Genomic DNA, 24,272 nt, shown 5'->3' with positions numbered 1-24,272 from the left:
AGTCATCTATTGATTTATTCATTGTTGTTTAAAGCTGAACTCTCAAATATTCCATCGGTATGCAGGCGATCCGTAAATAATCAAGTCTGGGCCAGACAATCCAGTGATCAACATAATGTCATAGTGTCTACTTCAGAAACCATCGTCCGAATATTTCCATAAACCCTTAACTATGTAACGAAGCCATATGAGACTTATTTGTTGTAATTAAATCTGCATTCTTAATTTTTATCACTGCCGCAGCGTACAGTGTCTTGCAAGTAGAATAAGTTCTACTGTGTCTCTATCTGTCCATTGTTGTTAAAACTGTAGTTAAATGTATGCTTACATGTATGCTGAATGTGTGTGGTCCGGTATTCCGACTGTCTGTGTAAGGATGACCGCGAGCAGGATTATACCGCTCGTTGTTAACCAGTGTACAGCCTTCACCTACATTCACCGTTGATGTTCATATGGGCAGTATTTCTTTTCCCTTGTGAGATGGTATATCATGTGTTATGTCCTGAAATATTGGTTCCGGGATTCCATGGTACACCAGGGATAGCCGTGACTGTTAATATTGCAAGAAGGGATTGCCACATGGCCATTCGAGGCCGTGTGTTCGCTTTCAGGTAGTGTTTTGTCGTTTTGTGGACGTTTGACGTGAACTGAAACTACCGTATTTTGGAAACCGTCGCGGTGTTGCCGGTGTTTGCCGAACTGGTTTCAATCTCGCATTGTGCGTAGGGTATTGGCAAAGAGCGCTCCAAGGGACACCACTCTCTGTGGTTAGCCTGAAATAATGTTTGTTCACTTGAAGGCATGAGAATCGATTTAATGCAACGTTTCATTAATTCATTTGAACTCTTGAAATAGTAATCTAAATACGTATGATTTTAGGAATGCATAATAGTGTATCTTCCTGGGGGGTTGACTGACAGAGAGAAATGCTTTATGAAGTTTCCGACATATGGTGTGACATTGTGCCTTTAATAATCGTATGAAAACACGATAGTTTTATGAAATAATACAACCACCGCTGTAATTTAGATAAGATTCTTACTCCGAGATGACACCAGTCATTTCAGAAATTTTGAATGAAGAGGGGAGACGGTGCAGGGGAACACATTCGGTCCGCCAATGTGGTCCTACGTCATTTTCAAAAGGGTGGTTCCAGGGTTCCAGAAGTTTTTTCAACATATGGAGTACGTACGCCTTATATTTTCAATATAAGAGCACTGGGAAAAGTAGAGTAGGCTACTGGCATGTAATAAATCTCGTGTTTCGTTTCATATATGCACCACAACATTGCTACTGTTGTGTAAACATGTCTATAAAGAATAGGCAATAGCTTGTCAGATGAATACGTCCGTTAATGATTCTGAGACCGAACACCATTGCTGTGATGCCTACCGGCTACGTTTTCTGATTTTTTCCTACCATATCGTGCATATTTTATCCGTACATACGCCGATACGGCCCTTATCTGGAGACCTGGGGTTCACACCCCCGAACATCCAGCAGTTTACATGGACAAAGGTCACTGCGACCAATAGATATACAAAAGGAAAACATACTACACATACTGTGGAAAATATTTCAACATTTAATCAGTATAAAAAGCAGTCACATGAAATTCGTCTTCTCCGTTGACATTATTGTATTAAACATGCTTGATATCAATAGACTGTTATTAGGCAATATTAATAACTATCTTGGACAGTTCGAGATGGAATCATGACAATGCACGTCATGAAATTTTACATTTAAATACAATGCTGGCAAAAACAAAGTATTGAAAATCTGAACATGTCATGCCTTGATCTGTTTTCAAGAGAATCTCAGTCTTGTTGAAATAACCTAAGATATTCAATCTTGTTGCCTATTCTTCGAACCATCCAATCTCATTTAGGAGAATATAAGACAGAAGGAGTATTTCGTAGCCATGGGTTGTACCCGAAATTATACAAATGGCATGGAAATTGATAGTCATTCTCACTCAACAATATCAATCACCAATACACTACTTTGACCCTGTTAGGACTCGTTGTTTTTCAGTAATGCCCCAGTGCCACCAGGACTTAAATTTAGCTGGAATATAAAAAAGTTGATTCCATTATGCAATAATGTCACAGGTTCTCAAACGTAACATAGATACTTGTATAGCAAGTTTTATGACAAGTCCTAATTGTCAGATTACTTCAACAGAACCCGAGCCCTTGATGATAAATGATTAATGATTCTATTGTACTTTTGCCGCAACTTTATATATACATCTCAGTTATAGTTAACTTCTACATATCTGATTTATGATGACACTTAATTTACTGAATACTGAGCTACTGTTGTCCTTGCATTGAGGTTGAACGACCCAGTCGCCATCCAGTGGTATGCATGTAAGATGATACCGTCAAAAACCTTTGTGTCGAAGTTCGAACTACCCTAGGTTCAAAACAACTGCAAACGGATGACTAAATAACGAATGTGTGGTGCACAGAGGTCACACATCAGCGAAAGTTGGTCGAGGAGAGTCTTTGGCTGGATGACCATGTTTGAACTCACCTAGAGCAAATGACTTTGTTCACATTATGCCTCTGTTTACCCAGCACTGAATGGGTATCCGATGGGATGTGACGGTCATATGACTCTTTTGGTTGCAGTGCACAGTGGTTTAATGGCCGGAATAATAATGTTATTGCTTTGATCATACACACTTATAAATATACACGTTGACTACTTTAAAATACAAGAACCAAGCTGTTACTTAAAGACAAAAGTAAGCTCGATACAACTATGTTTTTGACTGTAATAATGGCATTTTTTTAGATGGTTATTCCCCATTCAGAAGACGTTGACTGTAATAACGTTATATCAGAAATTATTATATATATTATATTGTCATGTGTAACTCAGATGACGTAAGCGTTCGCCAAGTGTTAATGCAATGAATGGATGTCGTGAAGTATGTCTCACAATCCATGAGCCATATTTATTATTTTCCCTACAGCCTAGCCCTCCCTGCAATGGTGAAACCCAAAATGAAGCAAGTACAGATTTCCCCAGGATCATGTTTGAATCTCTGGTCTCTCTGGGTCTCCTTTTCATTTTAAATGGGTTTATTGTTACAATTAGAATTACATAATCAGACACTAAACGTTAGTCTATAGTGTGGTGGTATTAATGTCATGATCGCAGGTCTTGTAACATCACAAGCAATGCAACATGTAGTCACCAGTTTTGTCCTTACAGAAGCAGTGTTTAGTCACATGTTTGTCAAATCACACAAAAGAACGATCTTGAGAGGATGTGTGATTTGTCACTACGTTCCTTCCGCTCGATACAAATTCAATGGAGGGACTGATTCCGTCGTCAATGGGCCAGTCAGCAGTACCTTCCATTTCGGCTTGTGTGATTCTGATGATTCGCCGTTTCCGGTTGGTTTCATTGAGAGCTCGTTTCCGTTTTTGAGCAAGTTCTGGATTGTTGATTAGCGTGTAAGCCAAGTACCATCTTCTAGAAGCTCTGGTATTTCTTCTCACTGAATACAAATTAGAAGAAGGGTTTCATATCGACAAACATTAATGATGTCAAATGTTCAGTATAATACACAAATGTGGAGCTCGATGAATTCTAAGATAATCCTCACTGAACTCCTTCATATTGTCACATCAGATTTTGTCACTGTTCCAGAACATGTCCATTACACTCTCAAAAGAGAAACAGGTTTTGTTTGGTTTTCCTTCTGTTTTGTGATATAGAGCATTATGCATAAACATGTATTGCTAAATCGTATACTTTCACACAATACAAGCTATATTAATCAATATAAACCAGGAGTGTGCTTTTCACTACAAATTAGGCCATCAACTGCTTTTCCAGAATAAACGCATTTTAGGTTTTTGTTTTGTGAGTATGACCTCTTCATAGGTTTTGCTTTTCGTCAGTAAGACCTCTTCACGGGTTTTACTTTTCACAGGATATTTTCCTGTCTCTATATGAACACCAGCATTCAAATGATGTGTGAGTGTTTAAAATGTTTGATAGGTGTCATTTTGAAAGTCAGAACACCAGAATTTCCGAAAATTACAAACATGACAATTGATATAGGGTTATGATTCATCTTCAAGATCTCAGAGGATGGGGTTGTTTGTAGACTGGTCCAGCTTAGCTGGTTTCAGGTTACGTGGTTATGGCACGACTTCACCACAATTGTTTGAACATTTCAATTGTTTGCTACACTGGGAAAATAGACATGAAATGCGTAAACCCCATTCTCTAACCTGGAACAATACGGCACAATGTGGCGTACATGCAAAAACACCCAAAACATACTCTCGTCAACATGCAACACATGACCATATGAAATATTACAAGATAGCAACGTGTATTGACTACCACTACAAAACATTCGTCACCAAAACGTACCCGGTCTCTGGAATGCTTGGTGCTGTCCATCTTTATCCAGATCTGTCAGTAAGAGGTCACAGAAGACTCTCAATATGGGATGATTATGGGCGTTCTCCACGTGCAGCATGCAAATATACGACAGATAGCCTGCATAGAAGAACACTTATTTCTGTAGTGCTTTGTAAGTGGTACTGGAGACAGAAGCTGTCACAAAGCTAACACCCATAATATCATTAAGAAAATCAACCAGTTCTGGAGTATGTTGTAAAATGACTATGCGGCGTCTTTTACATTGAAATAGTGACCGAGAAAGGTTACCTCTAGACATTCAAATCATGATTTAGACACGAACTTCTAATACTTCGGATCTCGATTCTTTACTTCCGACTTCCGAGTGCGATTTAATTTTGTTCTTCCGTGTTTCTGTCAAAATCACAGATATTTCAGTCACAATCGCAAATAACAAATGTGTACGTGTTTCAGTCTCAGTAACAATTCGATCTGTTCCATATCTAGTATAGATTACATGATGCGTTCGCACATTGTTAAAGTAAACGATTTAATTTCTGCTTTGGAGAGAAATAACCAGATCAAGAGTCGGTATAAACACCGTTAGAAAAGTACAAAAACCACCATACAGTAGGGGTTTAGTGCAGCGTGGCCCTCGCCATAAAAGGGATACACCACCCCAAAGAAATTGCGAACAGAATGGAGGTGAAACAAACACCCTTGCATACCTCTGTCAGTGTGTTCCCAGCCCCTTGCATATATGCTGTGATCCAGCCGACCAACCATCAGAACCCCAAGAATGATTCCTTGTAGAATTCTCCAGAAACACGTAAATAGTCCAATGGCCAGATTTCCGAAAAAGGCGTAGTAATTAAAACATTCATAAAACCGCCTGAAATAATATAATTGAGCTATTATGGACATTGTCCTCGAAATGTATTTTCATGACGTGTGAATGGATTTATTCATTTTCCTGTTGTCCGAAACAATTTGTCTGCCGTGAAATGCATAAGACTTCTTGGTATGTTTAGGATATCGTAACTGGACATCAACTAGGAATTGTTGAAGCAACACTTAATTTGACTGAGGAATTGTACGCCAATCGACACAAGAAATGGGCTTCACATATTTTACGTCTACACACATGGGAAATCGAACCCTTAAGATGGACGTGACCAAACTGAGATAGATTCGGAATAGACACATATATCTACACTCTGATGAGCGATTCCATGTTGTCGTACGCCGCAATCAAGCGTAATTCACAGAGTGAAAGCAGGAACACTGATGGTCAAACGTTGTGAATGTCAGTTCAACCAACTGTGTCGTGATAGAACCTATAAGTAAATATTGATATTGAGATCGGAGATGTTACGCTACCTGTTGTCAACATTAAGAGGAGCTGCGGCATCTGTCTTCTTAATCTTGTCTTGCATGATCACGTATTTAGCCAGGACAACTTCTATGTAGAACAGCAATATGGCGAAGGCTGGAACACTGGTACCAAGTCATTTTTAAATCAGTTTCAATCAAAAACAAAGATCCTGAAAGAGGTATCAATACATGGTCTTAATTTGTTCAAATATTGATACTTTTACACTTGATGTGTACCCTCTTTCTGTCATTCCCATATGTGTAGGACATGGCCATTCGAATCTGATCAATATACTTACTAACTGCTAAAGACGTGATGAAATGTACATTATTTTATATAATACGATGTTCTGATGCCTTCGTAAACACCTGTAATATCGATATTAAGCCTTGACTGGAACCTCCACAAGAGTGTATTCTTATGTCTGTGTAACTATGAACTTGGGTCAGTCTTCATGACTATTAACACTTCTGACAAATGTCACTTTGAGTTCTACCCATGTGAATTTCGTCTCGAATAGGTGCCCGGAAGCCTTTGTTGGTGGTAATAGCCGATGGAATGGAACCTGCGGTCTAGGTGTCTGATAATGTGTCATTGTACAAGATGACATGAAATGAAAATAATCACTGATCGTCAAGAATCGTCATCCTGTATGGCCGCATCACGCAACTGGAATATTGGTGATTGTGGCGATAAACAACGAAAACGCTGGTTTCTTATTTATAATGCTTCTGTGGGGAATTTTGCAGGTTCTCAAAAGGACCTTTAACAGGGACCGTTAGTGTCATGATACAATTAAGAATAATTAGCCACTCCCTTGATCTCACGTAATCTTGATACCTTATGACTGCTCCCCGAGCACATGTATATTTCTCCTCCATTATTAAACTGTCGCTGGTCAGTTTGTCCTGGCCAGTTTGTACACGTCCAAATCATTATGAAGAATCAACCAATACATTGAAAGTCTCGCATGTTATCACATGTAATACTACAGTTGTTATGTCGCTGCCTTGGACAGACGAAGCTATATCAAATTGACACTTACTTACTGTACTGACCATGTAATTGGGCTTACCTCAGTGTTTGTAACAGCGATAAAAGTACAGATGACATGAGGTGATTGATACTAATCAGGTATATCACATAGGCGAATGACATCACCACGAGGAACATTGCAACAAACAGCATTACAAAACCTGCAAAATATAATACACAAAATAAGTAAGGGAACCCGTTAAGGGTACATTGCGCATAACAACCAATTTTAACATTGATATCATGTCCGAATTCTGTATTCACTAGTGTCCATTCAGGATATCCAACAGGATGAATGAGAAGCGGAGTGTGTCTTTGAAATGGGCGGAGTGTGTCGTTGAAATGGGCGGAGTGTGTCGTTGAAATGGGCGGAGTGTGTCGTTGAAATGGGCTTCATATATTGTAACCATGTGGAGAATCGAGAGTGACCAACAAACTCATTGACCACAAGGTTACCACCGCCCCTAAAATTCCTATAAATGTAGGTCTCAATTAATGCTACATCTTACTACTGAAGTTACCACAAGAGTGCTCATGTTTAATCAGTTATAGAGGACTAGAACTTTGACATGAACATTAACTGGAACAAACATTAATTTGAAGTCACCGTTTTCGCTTTCCAGCTTACTGTGCATTCTAACAGTTGACGAAACCATTGGTGCTACGTAACTGACGTAAACAACCAGGAACACCATTGATCAAAACATACTGAACCGCAAAAGAAACACAAGTTCCGAAATGATATCTCATAAAAGTAAGCGTTCATGTTTATGTTGCGTTTCGTTTGGTGCTCAGTATTTTGAAGTTGTTACCCCATAACATGTAGGCAACTTGATATCCAGGAAAGCGCATGCTACTAGCCTGAAAACAGAAAGAAGAATACTAGTTTACATTCTCCTGTATGAAATATTTCATTGTGTTAATCACGGCCAGTTTATCTGCACGCCATGCATTTGGGGAAAAAGAAGTATTGATAAAAGCCCTGATCCAATTGAACGTTTGACAAAATCACACATCCTGACATGCTGACAACTAGCTTTATTCCACGATAGTTTTAGTACAGTTCATTTATTTGCCTTTGCACGTGTTTGTGACTGTGGGGAAGGATATGCTCATCATTTCAAGAAACGTGGTCTTTCAGTAACGTTTCATAAACATAATACTCATAATGAAGTGGGAATCGCACAGTCAACTCCCACTTTGAAAAAGATTTTAAGGTTGTAAAATGTAAAACTGAGGAAATGCATCCGGGTAAAACTTGCCGATGGGTATTGTATGTGCGTTTTTTATAATCATTAAAAACTTGTCCATCCTGCAATAGCAATATACGCCATGACAACATCATTCTACAATCAGCCATTGTGACATATTCAGTCTGCATCTGATCTCATTGATATTTTATATTGTAGTTGTGGTTATGGTTGTACTAGTTCCTTGGATTTCTGCGCTACATAAATATCCTATCCTATCCTATCCTATCCTATCCTATCCTATCTCAACGTGTTTGTCATACCATGATGTGACGTTTCTCTTACACCGTTGATGAATCGCAGTCGTCGGTGTATTATATAATAAAGGCGCGGTGGCATTTTTCATTGAACATAGGGCTCATAGGAGTAGTCATTTTTACCCGGTGTCACGCGACTCGTGCGTGTGTATATACCTAATTATAACAACAAATATTCCTCATTTTGTATTATGGCAATTTTCATCCTTTTGTATTATGTCAACCTTCATCATTTTGAATTATGTCAACGTTGGTTGACTCACAAATGGGTATCCATCGTAAATTCAAGTTAAGTTCCCCTATTTTTTTGTTGTTGTTGTTAAAGCATATATAGGTTATACCAGATTTGTTTTAAGGATATAGTTATCACGCGGCTCGTGCATGTATCATGCAGCATGGCCTATGGTGCCTGTGCATCAAATTACCCCGCACACCCCAAGGGGGCGTGCGCGTCCAGTAGCCGTCCTTTTGCTATTTATGATGTGTACGTACCATCTTATACCTCGATGTACTTATCCTCTTGTAGAGGAGACCTCTGTTGTTTAGAACATGTACATTTTATCCCTATATTTGTATTTATGATCGAATGAGATCCATAAATGCAACTATTACTCTGACATACCTCATCATCCCTACCAGGGTTTTCGCTAGCTTACCACTTAACTTAACCGTTGACCAACTACCTACCTACCCCTATTTGTAGTAGGACTCCTGCCCTACCTATTGAGGTGTACCTCTCCTCTATACCTATACTTATCCGATAGGTATAGCTGGTTATATACCCCCTGACTAGCACACTTTAGTGCCGGTCAGCGGTGCGATGACCATTTTCCCATCGCCTTGGGTATTGTCCTCTCCGACGTCCGCGTGGTTGAAATATAGCCGGTCTTGGAAAGTCATTCCTGGCACTTGGGAAAGACTAGTCTGCCACATGCATGACGACCTGCTACCTTGCTGTCCGAAGCTGCATCGTGGGACGATCGGAAGGCTGCTCTCGGGACCCCAATACGGGAGCCTGTGATGGTAATTCTACCTTTGTTTACTTGACTGGTGTATTGATCACTCCATATACTAGTGTTAATTGTTTTAACATTATTCGGCTCAGTGTTCGCCCTGTAAGAGGTTGCACCTCCACCGTAATCGTTCCTCCCCCTTCTCAGTTGGTGGCACCCAGCTATGTGTGTGCTGACCCCTGGTCTTGCCTGTTAAGGTGGGGGTACTTTAGCCAATAGTTCGTCTTATGGTTTTTAAAGCGGCTGGTTGTTGGCTGGTGTGGTTCTTGCATAAATAAAGGTTGTTACAGTAGTCGGTTTGTTTGTTGTAATACATTTACTGGATCAATTTCCGTCCAGACGCCCTTCACGGCCCTTCATACCAACTGGTGTAACATTATCATTATGAATTGATATATGTAACACTTACCATCATTTTGTGTGGTTTCGGCAGCTGATCGAGAATGAAACTTTTGTTTCCTCGAAACATGCGCAGCAAATGCCGTCTGAAAGCAGAACACAATCCTGATGGTCTTTCAAGGATTCAACAAGACAAACTGATTTAATTGTATCGAGGGCAGTGTAAATCCTACCTGTAACTCTTCATAAAAAGGTAGATGTAGAATGTGGTGACAATCACACATACCGTCGCTGTGACGTAAAACACACCTGCAACAGAGGAAACAAGCGGGTCATATATACATCAATGATGCAGTCGCGGATTAATTCTTGCTATGAATCCGGTAGTGATGCATCTCTTCGGTAGTAATATTATTCATATGTATAAAGTTTTTATAATGTAGGAAAGCGCAGGTAAAATCGCCAAATCAACAAAATGATCTGTTTGTCAGTCTGGCAATGTCATTGCTTGGATGAACTTGACCACGAGCAGGAAATGTGCTGAGGTTGAGGTGAAGTTTTCCTCACATCATTCTGTCTGAGCTTTGAGTTCCGATTATTGCAGTGCTTTTGATTACTGGGCGTATATTTCATTTATTGCTTATTTCTTAATTATTGTCCATTACACGTCCCGGAACAGTGGACCGGCGAAGGTCCACGTTAGAATCGGTCTTCAGTAATCTCTGCTTATTGTAAGAGGAGACTATCGGGATCGGATGGTCAGGCTCGCTGACTTGATTGACAGGTGCCAACGTGTTCCAAATGCGTTGATCGATGCTCATGTTGTTGATCACTGGAATGTCTTGTCCAGACTCGGTTATTTTTAGACCGAGGTCTTGTAGGTGGAATATTTCTGATTGTGGCCTTAAACAATAACATAAACCACGAACCATCCGGAACAGTGAAGACTATGCAAGGTATGTCATATTTGAGATTCCCTAGGTTCTAGTTACCTGTCGGCAGTATTGTTGACTTTGTGGCACTTTGACACTATTGTCGATCACGAAGGTCACTGTGAGTGTTCATGTACTACAGCCATGTAACTGTATAAATTCAATACATAACAAATTAATGGTCACATTGAACAATATAAAGAAAGTGGCATACCTGTAAGTAGATCAAATAACACTGGTGTCGCGAAATAGAACGTCGTTCCACGAAAGGCATATGAAACATTCAATTGGCCAGAAAGTGATTCAAGTCCTTCGGTAATTTGAACCGCACCAAGGATCAAGGCCATTGCAATCTGGAAGCCAACAATGTTTCTATGTAATATCTAGAGACAATAAAGCAAGCGTTTTCCTTGAATGCTGTAAACATTGTCATATATGTAAATAACTATCTCTGTACATCTGTACCATTTCTGTACTATATTTCTTTGTGTATTGCAAGTATGCTGGTGTATATTTATCACGTTGCAAACACTCGAGAGATGATTACCTACGTATGATAGCTTGTTACAAATCGCTTTCCACACTGAATGAAATAGGTTTAAATCCAAGAAATTGTTTGGTCATTACAGGACTATCGTTGAGCATCTTTATTAAGTACATAATATACTACACAGTATCTCTCCAGATGGACGATCAGATGATAACGAGTGGGTTCGAAAAACTCATAAATCTGTGATAAATTGCCACCAGACATGATGTGTGTGTGTGTGTATGTGTGTGTGTGTGTGCGAGCGCGTGCGCATGTATGTCATGAGCAGCATAAACAGTGAGATATATGGCATTGGATTATATTTTTGTATCGAACTTAGATACGTATTGTATTATTTAGATACGTATCATTAAGCTTGTTCAGTGAAGCGGTCGCTCAACATCTCGAAGGGCCGGGCTCAATTTTTAATATGCATTCAATACGTGAAGCCTATTAATGAAGTATTTGGATGCAATGGGACCACAAATATTACAAATATCCACCCAGATATTACCAGTTGTTGGATAATGTGGTTACAGAAAACCTGTTTGTGAGTCAGGGTAGTGTTGGGTGTTTCCAAAGTCTACACTTACACTTACTGGCATTATGCAAAAAATGTGAGTGAGTGACATTAGTTTTACACTGCTTTAAGCCAGATCCCAGCAATATCACGGAGGGGGACACAAGAAGTTGGCTTTTTGTATATTGCACCCATGTGTGGAATTGAACCCGGGTCTTTGGTGTTACAAGTGAACCTTTTAACCACTAGGCTACCCCACTGTTCCATTATGCAAAATAGATAACCTTATCTCACTTACTTTGTATAGAAGAACTAGCAGTATGAAAACCACAGAAATGATTCGAACTGGGTATTTGAATCCAGGAACGGGCCTGTAGATCAGTTTATCATACGTTGTTGTCTCTGTGCTGAAATACAATGTTCAAAAAACAAATTGCATCATATTGGCTAAGCATGAAGTTGATTACTCAATATATAAAACTACTACTAATATATTCTCCTAGGAATTTACAATTGAAAATATTGGGAGTGAGTGAGCTTAGTGTTACACCGCACTCAGCAATATTCCAGCTATATGGGTCTGTAAATAATCGAGTCTGGACCAGACAATCCAGTGATCAACAACATGAGCATCGATCTGGGAACCGATGACATGTGTCAACCAAGTCAACCAACCATGACCACCCGATCCCGTTAGTCGCCTCTTACGACAAGCACAGTCGCCTTTTATGGCAAGGTTTGGTTGCTGAAGGCCTATTGTAAACCAAAAGTTACTGTGTTCTGTAATCTGATTGGTTGAAAAACATGATTAAATGGTATTAGATTTCCGGAAACTGAAAGACTATTCACCGCGTATTGACACGTAAACAATTGTTTTGTTGTGTCATCAACAGTGGTGACGTCATTCAAATCATATTGTGACGTAAAGTTAGAATGACGTCACAAATGAGCAACTCCAGATGCTACCATGAGAACCAGCTGAAACGGCCAGCTCATGACACTTCACTGCTGTGTCCGCATTCGATGTAAACGAGTGCAGACAGTAAAACCCCTTTGGCTTACGTTTGTGTTTACAGTGTTGATAAACATCACGTGTTGGCCAATTTTCGGGTGTTATTGAGTATTTGAAGCACGGGAATATTTCATTTGAAACTTCCGGCTGACGCCGTCGGTTCCAAATTCATTCCCGTGCTTCAAATACTCAATAACACCTGGAAATTGGCCAACACATGATGTTTATATCCCAATTCTACCTCGGGACCTTCACGGGTGAAAGCATTGTGAGATATAACTATGTGACTTAATGTTGATATGATAATAATGAATGTGCATGAGAGTGCATCATGAGAGTGCATTTAATTACCACTTGCAATTCCTGCTGACCTTAGCAGGTCGCTCTACACAGATGATTTGTGTAGGACAATTATGAAAAATACAAGTGTACGATTTTCATTTTCAACAAAGAAAAGCCTGCTAGAAACAAACACTAACAACTGTGTGATGCAAAATGATTGTCAGAATTGATGGTCTCCGGTGATTTATTGACTCTTTTGAGAACCGTTAAAATCAACAATGATACCTATACGCGTGTATGGGGCTAGTGCGTTGTGCACGTGCATACCATGCGTTGTGTTTAGGGGTGGTGATATGGTGATGCCATCAACGTTCGTTAAAGCTTATACTTCCTATCAAAAATGAACAGTTCCCTACTTTGAAGAGCATATGCAGATATACCTGTTATGATTACAGCGTTAGATTTGGTCTCCTTGACAGTTAATGCTGCAGTCTTATAAAACTAAGTTCTGTTTCCTGTTTACTGGTTTGCAACCATACTGCATAACGTTCATTCAAGTATTGTTAGAAGTCGATGTTATTATGTTAGCTACACATTCTAAAATATAGTATGGTACAGTTATACATACTATAATTCTACAGTCCTATATGTCACTTAAATGTTACAGACCGTGTCACCACAAGCCTACATGCCACTGTCATATTACTGTTCTGTGTCTCCCTAACATGATACTGTCGAAGTGTCACCACAATCCTAGATGTCACTGTCATGTTACTGTGGTTTATCTCCCTATAATGCTACGGTCCCAATGAAACTACAGTTCTACATGTCACTGTCAGTCATGTTTCTGTGCTGTGGCCCCTTCCCTAAAATGATACTGTCGAAGTGTCACTACAATCCCACATGCCACTGTCATGTTCCTGTGCCACATCTCCCTACAATGCTACAGTCCCAATGTAACTACAATCCTACATGTCACTGTCATGTTCCTGTGCTACATTTCCACATCTCCCTACAATGCTACTGTCCCAATGTAACTACAATCCTACATGTCACTGTCATGTTACTGTGCTTCATCTACCTATAATGCTACTGTCCCAATGTAACTACAATCCTACATGTTACTGTCATGTTCCTGTGCTTCATCTCCCTATATTGCTACTGTCCACATGTCACCACAATCCTACATGTCACTGTCATGTTACTGTGCTTCATCTACCTATAATGCTACTGTCCGAATGTAACTACAATCCTACATGTCACTGTCATGTTCCTGTGCTTCATCTCCATATAATGCTACTGCCCACATGTCACCACAATCCTACATGTCACTGTCATGTTACTGTGCTTCATCTCCCTATAATGCTACTGTCCCAATGTAACTACAATCCTACATGTCACTGTCATGTTCCTGTGCTTCATCTCCCTGTAATGCTACTGTCCACATGTCACCACAATCCTACATGTCACTGTCATGTTACTGTGCTTCATCTCCCTATAATGCTACTGTCCCAGTGTAACTACAATCCTACATGTCACTGTCATGTTCCTGTGTTACATCTCCCTATAATGCTACTGTCCCAATGTAACTACAATCCTACATGTCACTGTCATGTTCCTGTGCTACATCTCCCTATAATACAGATATTGACTTATGTGCCACGGCATGGTTCAAATTTCACGTGTCACTATGACGCAACAGCATTTAATGTATGTGGTCCCATAATGCTACAGTCCAATGTTCCAGTAATTTAATGTTGCGTTTCTACATGACTTATATAACAATGTGTCACCATACTGATACTTTAGTTCAAGTCCTACGTGCCCCTAGAATGCTTATGTCCTCAAGTCCACTGTACTGCTATAGTCGCACATATTACTATAAGTTCCACTTCACTATATTATCATACTACTACAGTCCTGCATGTCAGTATAACTCTACAGATTATCATGCCGTAAGTAAGTAGGTCACGCCACTTCGCTAGACGTTTGTACTTCCGGTGAAAACAAACCTTTTCGAATTGTCTCATGGTTGCCAGTTTGCAGCGAGGACCCGATAAGGACACTAAAACGAAGAAACTATTCTCGATGAAGGATTCCCCAAGCCTAAAGACATCACGATATTACCTTGGCTCATAGTCTCTGTGTAGAACTTGTCGCACATACTGCTGTTGGTGACTGTACACCCGTTTTAGCGGCTCCTTGTGAGGTTAAAAATAAATGATAGTAATTTTTGTTGTTAGAACACGTTATATACGTACATCAAGTCAAACATATTTTAAGTTACAGTGATTATGTAAATAATCGTGCCCAAAGAAATAGATCATTATTGTATATATGCCTTCTTGATCGGAGATCTGTTGCTGAAAAATACCTGTCTGTCTGAGTCTCTCATTTAATTTGCTTTAAATGGTCATGTATCACCCAAACTCCACCTTGCCAGACTGTGGTACTGTTTAGTCCTGTGCACAGAACCCAGATCACAAATCAGTTGAAATTAAGCATTGAGAGTCGTGGGATAGATGGCCGTGTGTGACAGCTTGGCTTCTGAGGGTGTCGAGGACACGTCAGTCCCGCCCCACAACGAATTGCATGTGACACATGTGGTCTCACCTTAAGTAGATGATTTCGTTCATCATATGCCTCTTTTCACTAAACAGCAATGGGTACCCGGAGGTATAAGATGGTTATATAGCGCCTGGCACTCCGCTTGGGCTAACCTAGATAGGAATGTAAGTGCTGTGCGCATCTAATCATCATGAGCATCTTTGAAGTTGAAAAAAGGCACTTTACGAATGTATAATGTTATAGATTATTCAGTGTTCAGTGTTACTGCTATGGTAACGGAAATTCTAATACTACTCACTGTTATGACGTATGTCTTTGACCTCAAGCACTCCACGACGACAAGAAGGAACTTGAAGATCAGATACAAGAAGCACAGTACAACCGGGCAGTAGGTGAGCACTGATACTGCTTGAAATACCTATATAAACGATGCTAACTGTTCTAGAATAGGTTGACTGTGGCGTGAGGCAGGCTATAAACATCACTGTTGTGCGCGGATTCATGCTAAAAACGAGGGTTAAAGTAGTGATTTTGACAGATACATTTAACCATATTGTTGCAACTGTAATAAAAAATTATTTAACTTCCCCATCTTACACGCCTGTGGGTACTGTGCTATGGTTAATAAGCTCTGAAAATGGGCTTTCAACAAAACAGCTTCCTTGGCAAATATACTTAACGTTGAAGGTTTGGCGACACATTTCACTTAACCTGGGTTAGCCTGGGGATATGACTTTGTGATTAACCCGTGTCTTATTTGTGTGTGTTAGTCACTTACCGTTAGCGTTGGGTCAGTCATGCAGTAGGTCTGTACGGCCTCAGCGAACGTACCACCTAAGCTGCAATATACAGTCTATTCGTACTTTCTTTTGTATGCTTAACTCGGTAATATTTTCATGACAAGCTTTATAACTGAAGACTGTAAATAATGGAATCCGGACCTGACAGGCCGATGACTGACATCTATGCATGCAAGGTACAATCCGCAGTATGAGCATTGATCTACGAAATTGTGATATACTGACACGTGTTGATCAAGTAAGCGAGCCTGACTACCCTATATCTATTTCGCAACAATGCTATGCTAAGGACACACACTCGCACACACTCGCACACACACACACACACACACACACACACACACACACACACACACACACACACACACACTCGCACACACACACACTCGCACACACACACTCGCACACACACACTCGCACACACACACACACACACACACACTCGCACACACACACACACACACACACACACGCACGCATCTTAAAATCAGATCATTTCATTGTGATCTTCATACATATAATGACACCGATCGATGTTAGCAACACATACAACTTACAACACTGAACTGTAAATGACACCGAGAACTGATCCAGCCAGCCTGTGTTTTGTGGAAATGCAGGCAAAGAGAGGGAAACATGTGATGCAGATCTCCAGAACTCGAAACTGCAGGACCAATGCTAAAACAGAGTAGCAGTGTCATGATGGCAGAGAGCATACTTCAGAAGCACCTCAGTCACAGACATAACTGTTTCCTCCTTGGCTCCATCATTGCGTTTTCTCAATCTTGTAAATCCTACTTTTTTGAACTGCTTTCTATGACAATGATTCCCATCAACGATATTTCCGATCACTGATCTTTTTATCCAGTCCTTAAAAAAACAATTCCAGTGCATCTTCTTGCCTTGAACAAATCTTGTTAATTTAACAAGTTATGATTTTCACTGTTACCATCTGATAAGTCAAACCCTTTTAGAGCTTGTCAGTATGAAAGATCTGGCCGTGGATCCACCAGTTATTGGGAACACTGACCTGCTGCCCACAAAGGAACGTTGTTGAAAGGATCGGATGCATTCAAGTTCACGAACAATGATGTGATGGTGTTGGTGACGGCCCCGAAGGCTGCGGCGTATGAGAAACGGTTGTCGTAACCATCAAGAAGAGGGAGAGGACTGGAAAACAAAATATGAATATTTTACAATGACCAAATTTTTCACCTTCCATAATGGAATCAGGCTGGAACTACATGGAAGGTCCGAGTTAGAATTAGTCCTCAGCGAACCTTGCTTGTCGTAAGAGACAACTAACGGGATCGGGGGCTCAAGCTTGAGACAAATGTAATTGCAATCTAATTTTGTAGATCGATGTTCATGATGTTGATCACCGGATTGCCTGGTAAATATTGTTTAAAGACCGCCGCCACACAGCTGAAATATTGCTGAAACCAACCTCATATGAAGCCTCAGGTTTAAGTACTCCTTTAGTTTGGTTTTATGACATATCAAAATAATAAACAACTAGATTAAATATACAACTAACTGGACAGCCGTTGATACTCACACAATCAATGCAGGTCGACCACAACATACTTCAGGGCGGAATCGTCGCGTTTCTAGAAGTGCTAGAATGATAATTATGACAACCTGCAAAGAAACATACCCATCGTGAATTACGACTGACAGTTGACTTACTGTGTGTGAATTCATTGTAGTATGATCCGTCGGAGAAATCAGGGATAAGCACGTTATGAATATATTCCCAGTCTAACACATGTTATGTGAGGGATTAAATTCTCTCGGTTAAGTACGAACCTAGTACTTTTGTTGGTTTGAGTCCCTGCGGAATTTGAACCCACACCCTTAGAGTCAGGCACATAATCGCCAGCACACACAGTCAGGCGCCAACCCACGTCGCTACCGCGGCCTCCATAAAATGGAAATCGGACAGCTTGTGGTCTGGATCGTCTTTGACGTCTTTGAGTTTGGCCTCGATCATACCCAATTAACTGAATTAATGCCTATTTTGTTCCTCAGTGAATATCATTTATACGAGTAACGATCTGTTTACACTGACCGCCACACAACAACAAAATGGTCCCCCTAACCCAGAGATGACATGAACCTATGTGAGTACTCAAATTGCCGGTGTCAACTGTAATGTGGTTGCAGCACATAGATCTAAATACTTTCAACATTGCATGACAACATTTTCAGTTTTATCGCGGTAAGGCGTTGGGGGTACATTTGGGGGCCTGATTAAAACCGCGTCATTACCTTTCTCAAAAACTGCTTCTACGTCAACAGGAGTTAGTGAGTAAGTTTAGGTTTAAGCCACTTTTAGCATTATTTCAGCAATATCACGGCGTGGCACTGCAGAAGAGAGCTTCACACAATGTACCTGCGTGACGAGTGGACGCTTTAAACATTAGGCAATCCTATCGCCCCTGAGCAGGGAGACGTGAGTCAAGGAAATTAGCTCATTGTAGTGCGCCATCAGACGAATCAAACCAGTCAGAATTAACTCAAACAGGGTATAAAAAATATGTGAATGCTAAGAAAATTACGTGGTTGCACTTGGCAAAAATCTTGAAACATGTTCCATGAAAATTGACATGTTATTGATATATTTCTTGATTAATATCAGTAATTCATTAACTAATATCAGTATATAATTTTCTATATTATTTTCAGCAGAGTGTTATATGATGTCAGTAACTTTATAAACGACTGCAATGTTTATTGCAAGTATGCAGTTTGTAATGTCTACTTACATCAGTAATTCATTCTACACCACATAATTCTTTAAATGATAATTCCTTGATTGATAGCATTATTGAATTTTGTAAGAAGAAGTGACTTAAAGCTGAATACATACTGACAACATTAAATCAGTTACAGGTGTAAGTAAATAGCTAAAGTACTTTCCATACGATCTAGCTCTAGAGATGGATGAACTTACCGCCGGGAGGGTGATGTAATGACTGAACGCCAAATCATCGATGATGTCCGCACAGGCAGGGAGGGTCTGATTACTTATTGTTATCATTGACGACATCACTCTGTCATGGTAGCTGAAAATAAATTGTTTATAAAAATTCTGTTTGTTTGTTTTTCATTAACGGCAATGTTGGCAAATGTCCACCTTCATGACCGCGGTCTGAACCAGACAATCCAGTGATCTCGTCAACAAAGATTCCTGTGCACTTTTACATGGAATAACACTTTAGAAAGTAGCATTAAATACACAATATAATTGAGTTATATGACATTCTGGTTGAAACATTGTAAATAGGTTGTGGTAAAGTAAGACCTATGGATGGTAGCTACATTTACAAAAGTAATCATTCCGAGAGATAATCCTTAAACCCTCGTCGCTTATATAATACTTAGATTTTAACATCTCGAAATATAATTATTTTAAAACTTAATCAAGGAGTGGGATAATGATTTTCGACACAATGGTCTACGTTAGCAGCCTCTATAAGGCGTCAACAAATGCAGGTGGTTCGTTGGTTGAACGTACAGCAAGCATGGATTGTCCGAGAGTTTATAAGAGTGCCCCAGACAATATTTAGAACTTTTAGAGACCGTTCATAATTTTGGGGTAAGAAGGCGATGATGAATTTTATGGAAAAGCATATACAAAGTGAATGAATACAAAAACCATCCCTAACCCCTTAAAGTTTACGTACAAAGTTGCGATGTACAAAGTCAATGACACTTCCCTAGTCTTAATGACATGTGTCAGCCAAGTCAGCGAGACTGGTCACCCGATCCCGTTATTCGTCTCTTACGACAGACATGGGTTACTGAAGATCAAATCTAACCGGATCCTCGCGGGTCCCGCATGTGTCTAACACGATAAGGACCATAATTAGATTAGCCATTAAGTGCTGGCTTTGCTTTCATTTGTCCTTTGCAAACCAGACACGAACGCCAGTGAACTGTGGCTTCTATGGTTTAGTCTGCATCCTTGCTGTCTGATGTACGGTTTTTTTTCATCACAAGGGATAACATTTCCAGTGTAAAAAACAATGAAGTATCTTCTTCATAACACTAGTTATCATTTACTAATTATTTTTGTAAAAGGAAATCGTTTGTAAAAAGTGTGAGTACATATGTTTTGAGTATCAATGGAGTTTCATAATTGGTAGATTAAGTTAGTGACTTAGATTGTTAGTGGCCGTATCCTCATAGAGGGTTAAGGTAAATCATTGACCACCTGAAAGGATACGTAAGTCCCAAAACATTCAAAGCAAATTTAATTCACCACGTTTATATTTGTAGAATATATGTTCTTTTAATGCTTGCCAAATTTGTCTCAATCGTTAACATCTCAAGGATTTGTATCAATCCACTTAGGAGTCCATGCAGGTAGCAAAGACACCGTAAGTCACCATGCTATTATCATAGTTCTGAAAAAGCCCATATTTTCCTGGGTCTTACATAAATATTCTGAGTTTATAGAATAGAACTAAACGACCCAGTTTGTATATTTTACTCAAAAACGAGAATACTGAGCGCTGTATCTGTTATTGGTGATCTTCATTTTCCAAGTTATAAGATAATTTAGCATTGTGTTTTAAGCTTTAAGATTACATGTATAGTCCGTTCAATGTATATTAATCCGTCAGTGAGATATGCGCTCGTCTCAATTACTAAGTTACTTGATAAGCGTTATGCACTAACCGTTAAGACTACACGTCCCGAGAGAAAAGTAAAGATTAGCCTATTATAACACACTCGCCGAGAAAACTGTTATAGAATTTTAGTCATTTCGGCATTCTCAAGTCTTCGAAGCTACGCTGGTAATCTCAATTTTCAGATAGTCGGCAGTGTAGATAAGCAACATTTGTAAGCATTGTTTAAGGATTAGTCAGTTGAACATGCGTCCATGTCACGAACCCTGAGAGCATCGGTGGTATATATAACGGCCTTTATTCGGGGTACTTCACTCATGAAATGCACCGAATAAAGACTGGCCACTAATTGGTGCTTCTCTGGGTTATTTTGAAGATAAGCCATGTTCATTTCATTCAATGTATGCTCCTAAATTATGTTCATGTTTTCTGTTGCGTTCCATACTGTTGGTTTATACGATGTACTGTCACTTAAACTATGCAGTACAGGCTAAGTACACCAGGGAATATTTTAGTTAGGTTAGACCATGTAGCACTAGTCTAAATATTTAGTCTACAACAAAATAGTTTGCAGTATAATCTAGTAGTGTCAGGCATAATCTAACTTTAGTAAATCACATTTACGTATAATCGGGCTCGTGGAAGCAGAGAAATCCTGGTGCACGTCTTGTATATTTTATTGCGTGTTTGCAATCAAATGTATACCAGTGAATGTATTTCTAAATGATTATTGTGGCGTTTGATTCAAATGTATTACATGAGATAACTATACTGTACACGCAAAACTAGGGAGCGCACATAAACCTTGTTGTTTCATTCTGCTGCTCAGTATTGCAACGTTTTCAGTATTGTTAAGCTCTAATTATGTATAATGAACACTGTCAGTAAGATGCAGTTCGACATATGATCTGTAGTCTAGATGTAAAGATGTGGTCATATGATTCAACTAGCACACTGACGTGTATATTGTCTGTGTATTCTTATTACTCCCTTTCAGATGTGTTCTGTTGAGAAGTATCATTTACAGGTCAACATTGATCCACAAGCAGAAGATCATTTTAGTAATTGATAACACATGCTACGTGTCTGACTGTAGTGTTACCTCATCGATGATATCATTCTCTACGCTTATTTCTCAGCTGTGCTACCCTCACTTCTGTTTAATCCTTGCAACTGTTTATTGTAAGGTATATCTTTGTCAGTAAGGTTTATGTACTTGCTAATTAATTATTATATGTATTATTTGCACAAGCTTGAAATATTGCTAATGTTTTGTTATGTGATGACTCATGAAATGCACCGAATAAAGACTGGCCACTAATTGATGCTCCTCTTGGTTATTTTGAAGGTGTGCGGTCCCAAGCTAATTCCCCGACAACAATTCTAGGTATTATAATTATCCTAGGCCACATAAAAACCCTAAAAAGGTTACTATAACGTCAAGGTTATTATACTATCTAGCATGGCGATATACCGTCAGTTGTTGGCGATCTAAAGAACTGACATTAAATGTACGTACAAAGTAAGTGGCTCCACCCATGCATGTCAAGCACAAAATTGCTGACAAGTCGAAACGCATGCATGTGTACCAAAACGTGTACTAACATTACGGCGTGTATAATTATTGTTATACGGTAATATGATAGTCTTAGACTAGTTCTCTTACTGTCGTACCGTCTCTACCGTATAGACTTCTAAATAACATCATCTACAGTACTATTAGCAAACGTCCAGTCACGTTATGGTTGAAATATTGACCATATGACGGTTTAACTCATTTGCCGTCTACATCTTGCCATTCATTCACACGATGAAACATGTACAAAAAGGAGATATACGCTGAAACGTTGTGATCCTCATAATAAAGATGCTATCATCCATAAAACATTCCTCCCTACGTGTATCACTTGTAAATACCACCCAAAGCCCCTGATGACTCATCCATTTAAATAACACCTCGCCACTCCCACAGGCTTACTTGGAGCCAACGTTTTAGAGTTACTTCCCTTGAGTCACCCGAGGCTGTTTTCAAAGGCATACATATTTGACTGTTTCCCTGAAAACGTGGATTGTATAGCAATACGTCTGAAGCAGTGTATCATACTGAGACACACATGTGTCAATACACACTGACAAATCAATATGACACGAAGACGGATGTTTACGATGAGAGTAAAACGTATTCTACTTAATTACTATATACTATTTACTCTTCTTACCTCACTTCAAAGCTGTTTATACTCCAGAAGTCTACACCAGACTTACTTTAAGAAGTATACATATCCCCAACGACACGAACCATATTGCTGTTTCACGACACTAACACGGACGAATATTATGGACTAGCTTTACATCCGCCGGATTCGTTATACGAAAGGAGAACATATGGCGACTGCCGTCGCCCCGTCTGACCTACTTACAGTCTATAAGTGATAAGACCCGCTGTCACATTGCTTATCAGTTGAGAGTCGGGTAGTTACACTGCTCGTAACGTGACTGCAAGAAATGTTAATTTATGTCAATTGTTGATCGTACAATGGGTGTGAGATGTTAGCGATATCTCTCCTAACCAGCCTCTGTAACACAACACTCTCCGTAAAAACATACATGGGTCAATTGCGTATATGGGTGGGTGAATGAAATTTTACATCGCACTCAGCAATATTCCCACTATATACTCCTAGACCAAATGCTAGAGGAGTCCCTATCTTTTAGGATCTCTCAGCAGCAGTAAACGTGTTAGTCAGTAAGGTTCAGGCTTGATTATTTACAGACAACCGCCATACTGCAACCAACCAACCAAATGTTGCCGCCGAATGTCGATGGAGAAGGATTCTGAAAACGAATGTCCGAGATTGAGGATGAATTCAGGATGAATTCTTATTATATTTCCACCCCTTGTATCATACGTAATCTTGATAGGTAGGTTAAAATTCGAACACTGTATTTACGTGAATAAAAGGGGTAGTCTTGTGGTTAACGCGGTCGCTCGTTTCGCCGAAGATCCGGGTTAGATTTCCCATATGTGCATAATGTGTAAACCCCATTTGTGGTGTTCCTCGCTGTGATATTGCTGGAATATTGTTAGAAGCGGCGTAAAACTGAAACATACTCGCTCAATTTGCTGAAAAAAGTATTTAGTACACTCACATTTTCCCTGGAGAATGTTTAATTAAGTCAGACTGGGGAATACTAAAAGCAAGCCGGAAGAAGCTACTACTATACGCACAGTTGTGTTTGGATCGTGTATGTCATATATTGAATGCCCTTTCACCTTTCATGCTTTTGCCACAATAGAAAGATAACCACCCTTTTCGTAAAAATATTC

The 24,272-nt window shown here is 39.6% G+C and overlaps 1 protein-coding gene across 2 annotated transcripts; it reads right to left on the bottom strand.

The window, feature by feature from the left end:
• Positions 1-1,565: 1,565 nt before the first annotated feature.
• LOC137278303 (stimulated by retinoic acid gene 6 protein-like) lies at positions 1,566-23,371 on the bottom strand. 2 transcript variants are annotated; one of them, XM_067810552.1, is made up of 18 exons: positions 23,164-23,371; positions 19,264-19,375; positions 17,866-17,948; positions 17,338-17,477; positions 16,865-16,985; positions 16,286-16,346; positions 15,806-15,925; positions 15,067-15,140; positions 11,944-12,052; positions 10,811-10,949; positions 9,898-9,973; positions 9,735-9,810; positions 7,618-7,666; positions 6,846-6,966; positions 5,776-5,892; positions 5,124-5,287; positions 4,405-4,533; positions 1,566-3,517 (listed from the first exon to the last, which is right to left on the bottom strand). In XM_067810552.1, exons 2-18 carry the CDS (start codon positions 19,357-19,359, stop codon positions 3,258-3,260), a joined length of 1,935 nt encoding a protein of 644 aa, XP_067666653.1. In that variant the 5' UTR covers positions 19,360-19,375; positions 23,164-23,371; the 3' UTR covers positions 1,566-3,257. The 2 variants fall into 2 exon arrangements, with proteins under 2 accessions (XP_067666653.1, XP_067666654.1); XM_067810553.1 differs by having other exon boundaries at positions 23,210-23,367.
• Positions 23,372-24,272: the final 901 nt, after the last annotated feature.

Source organism: Haliotis asinina, chromosome 3 (genome assembly GCF_037392515.1).
Source record: "Haliotis asinina isolate JCU_RB_2024 chromosome 3, JCU_Hal_asi_v2, whole genome shotgun sequence".
In the NCBI taxonomy this organism is placed as follows: domain Eukaryota; kingdom Metazoa; phylum Mollusca; class Gastropoda; order Lepetellida; family Haliotidae; genus Haliotis; species Haliotis asinina.
This window is presented reverse-complemented; position numbering and strand designations above follow the sequence as displayed.

Coding starts and splice junctions, on each gene's coding strand:
- LOC137278303 (XM_067810552.1), bottom strand. CDS start 19,359: ATGTCGTCAATGATAACAATAAGTAATCAGACCCTCCCTGCCTGTGCG. Junction 9,974..10,810: donor GTTATTTGATCTACTTACAG/GTATGCCACTTT, acceptor CCTCTGTTGCAG/GTGTGTTTTACGTCACAGCG. Junction 7,667..9,734: donor CGAAACCACACAAAATGATG/GTAAGTGTTACA, acceptor TTCTGTTTTCAG/GCTAGTAGCATGCGCTTTCC.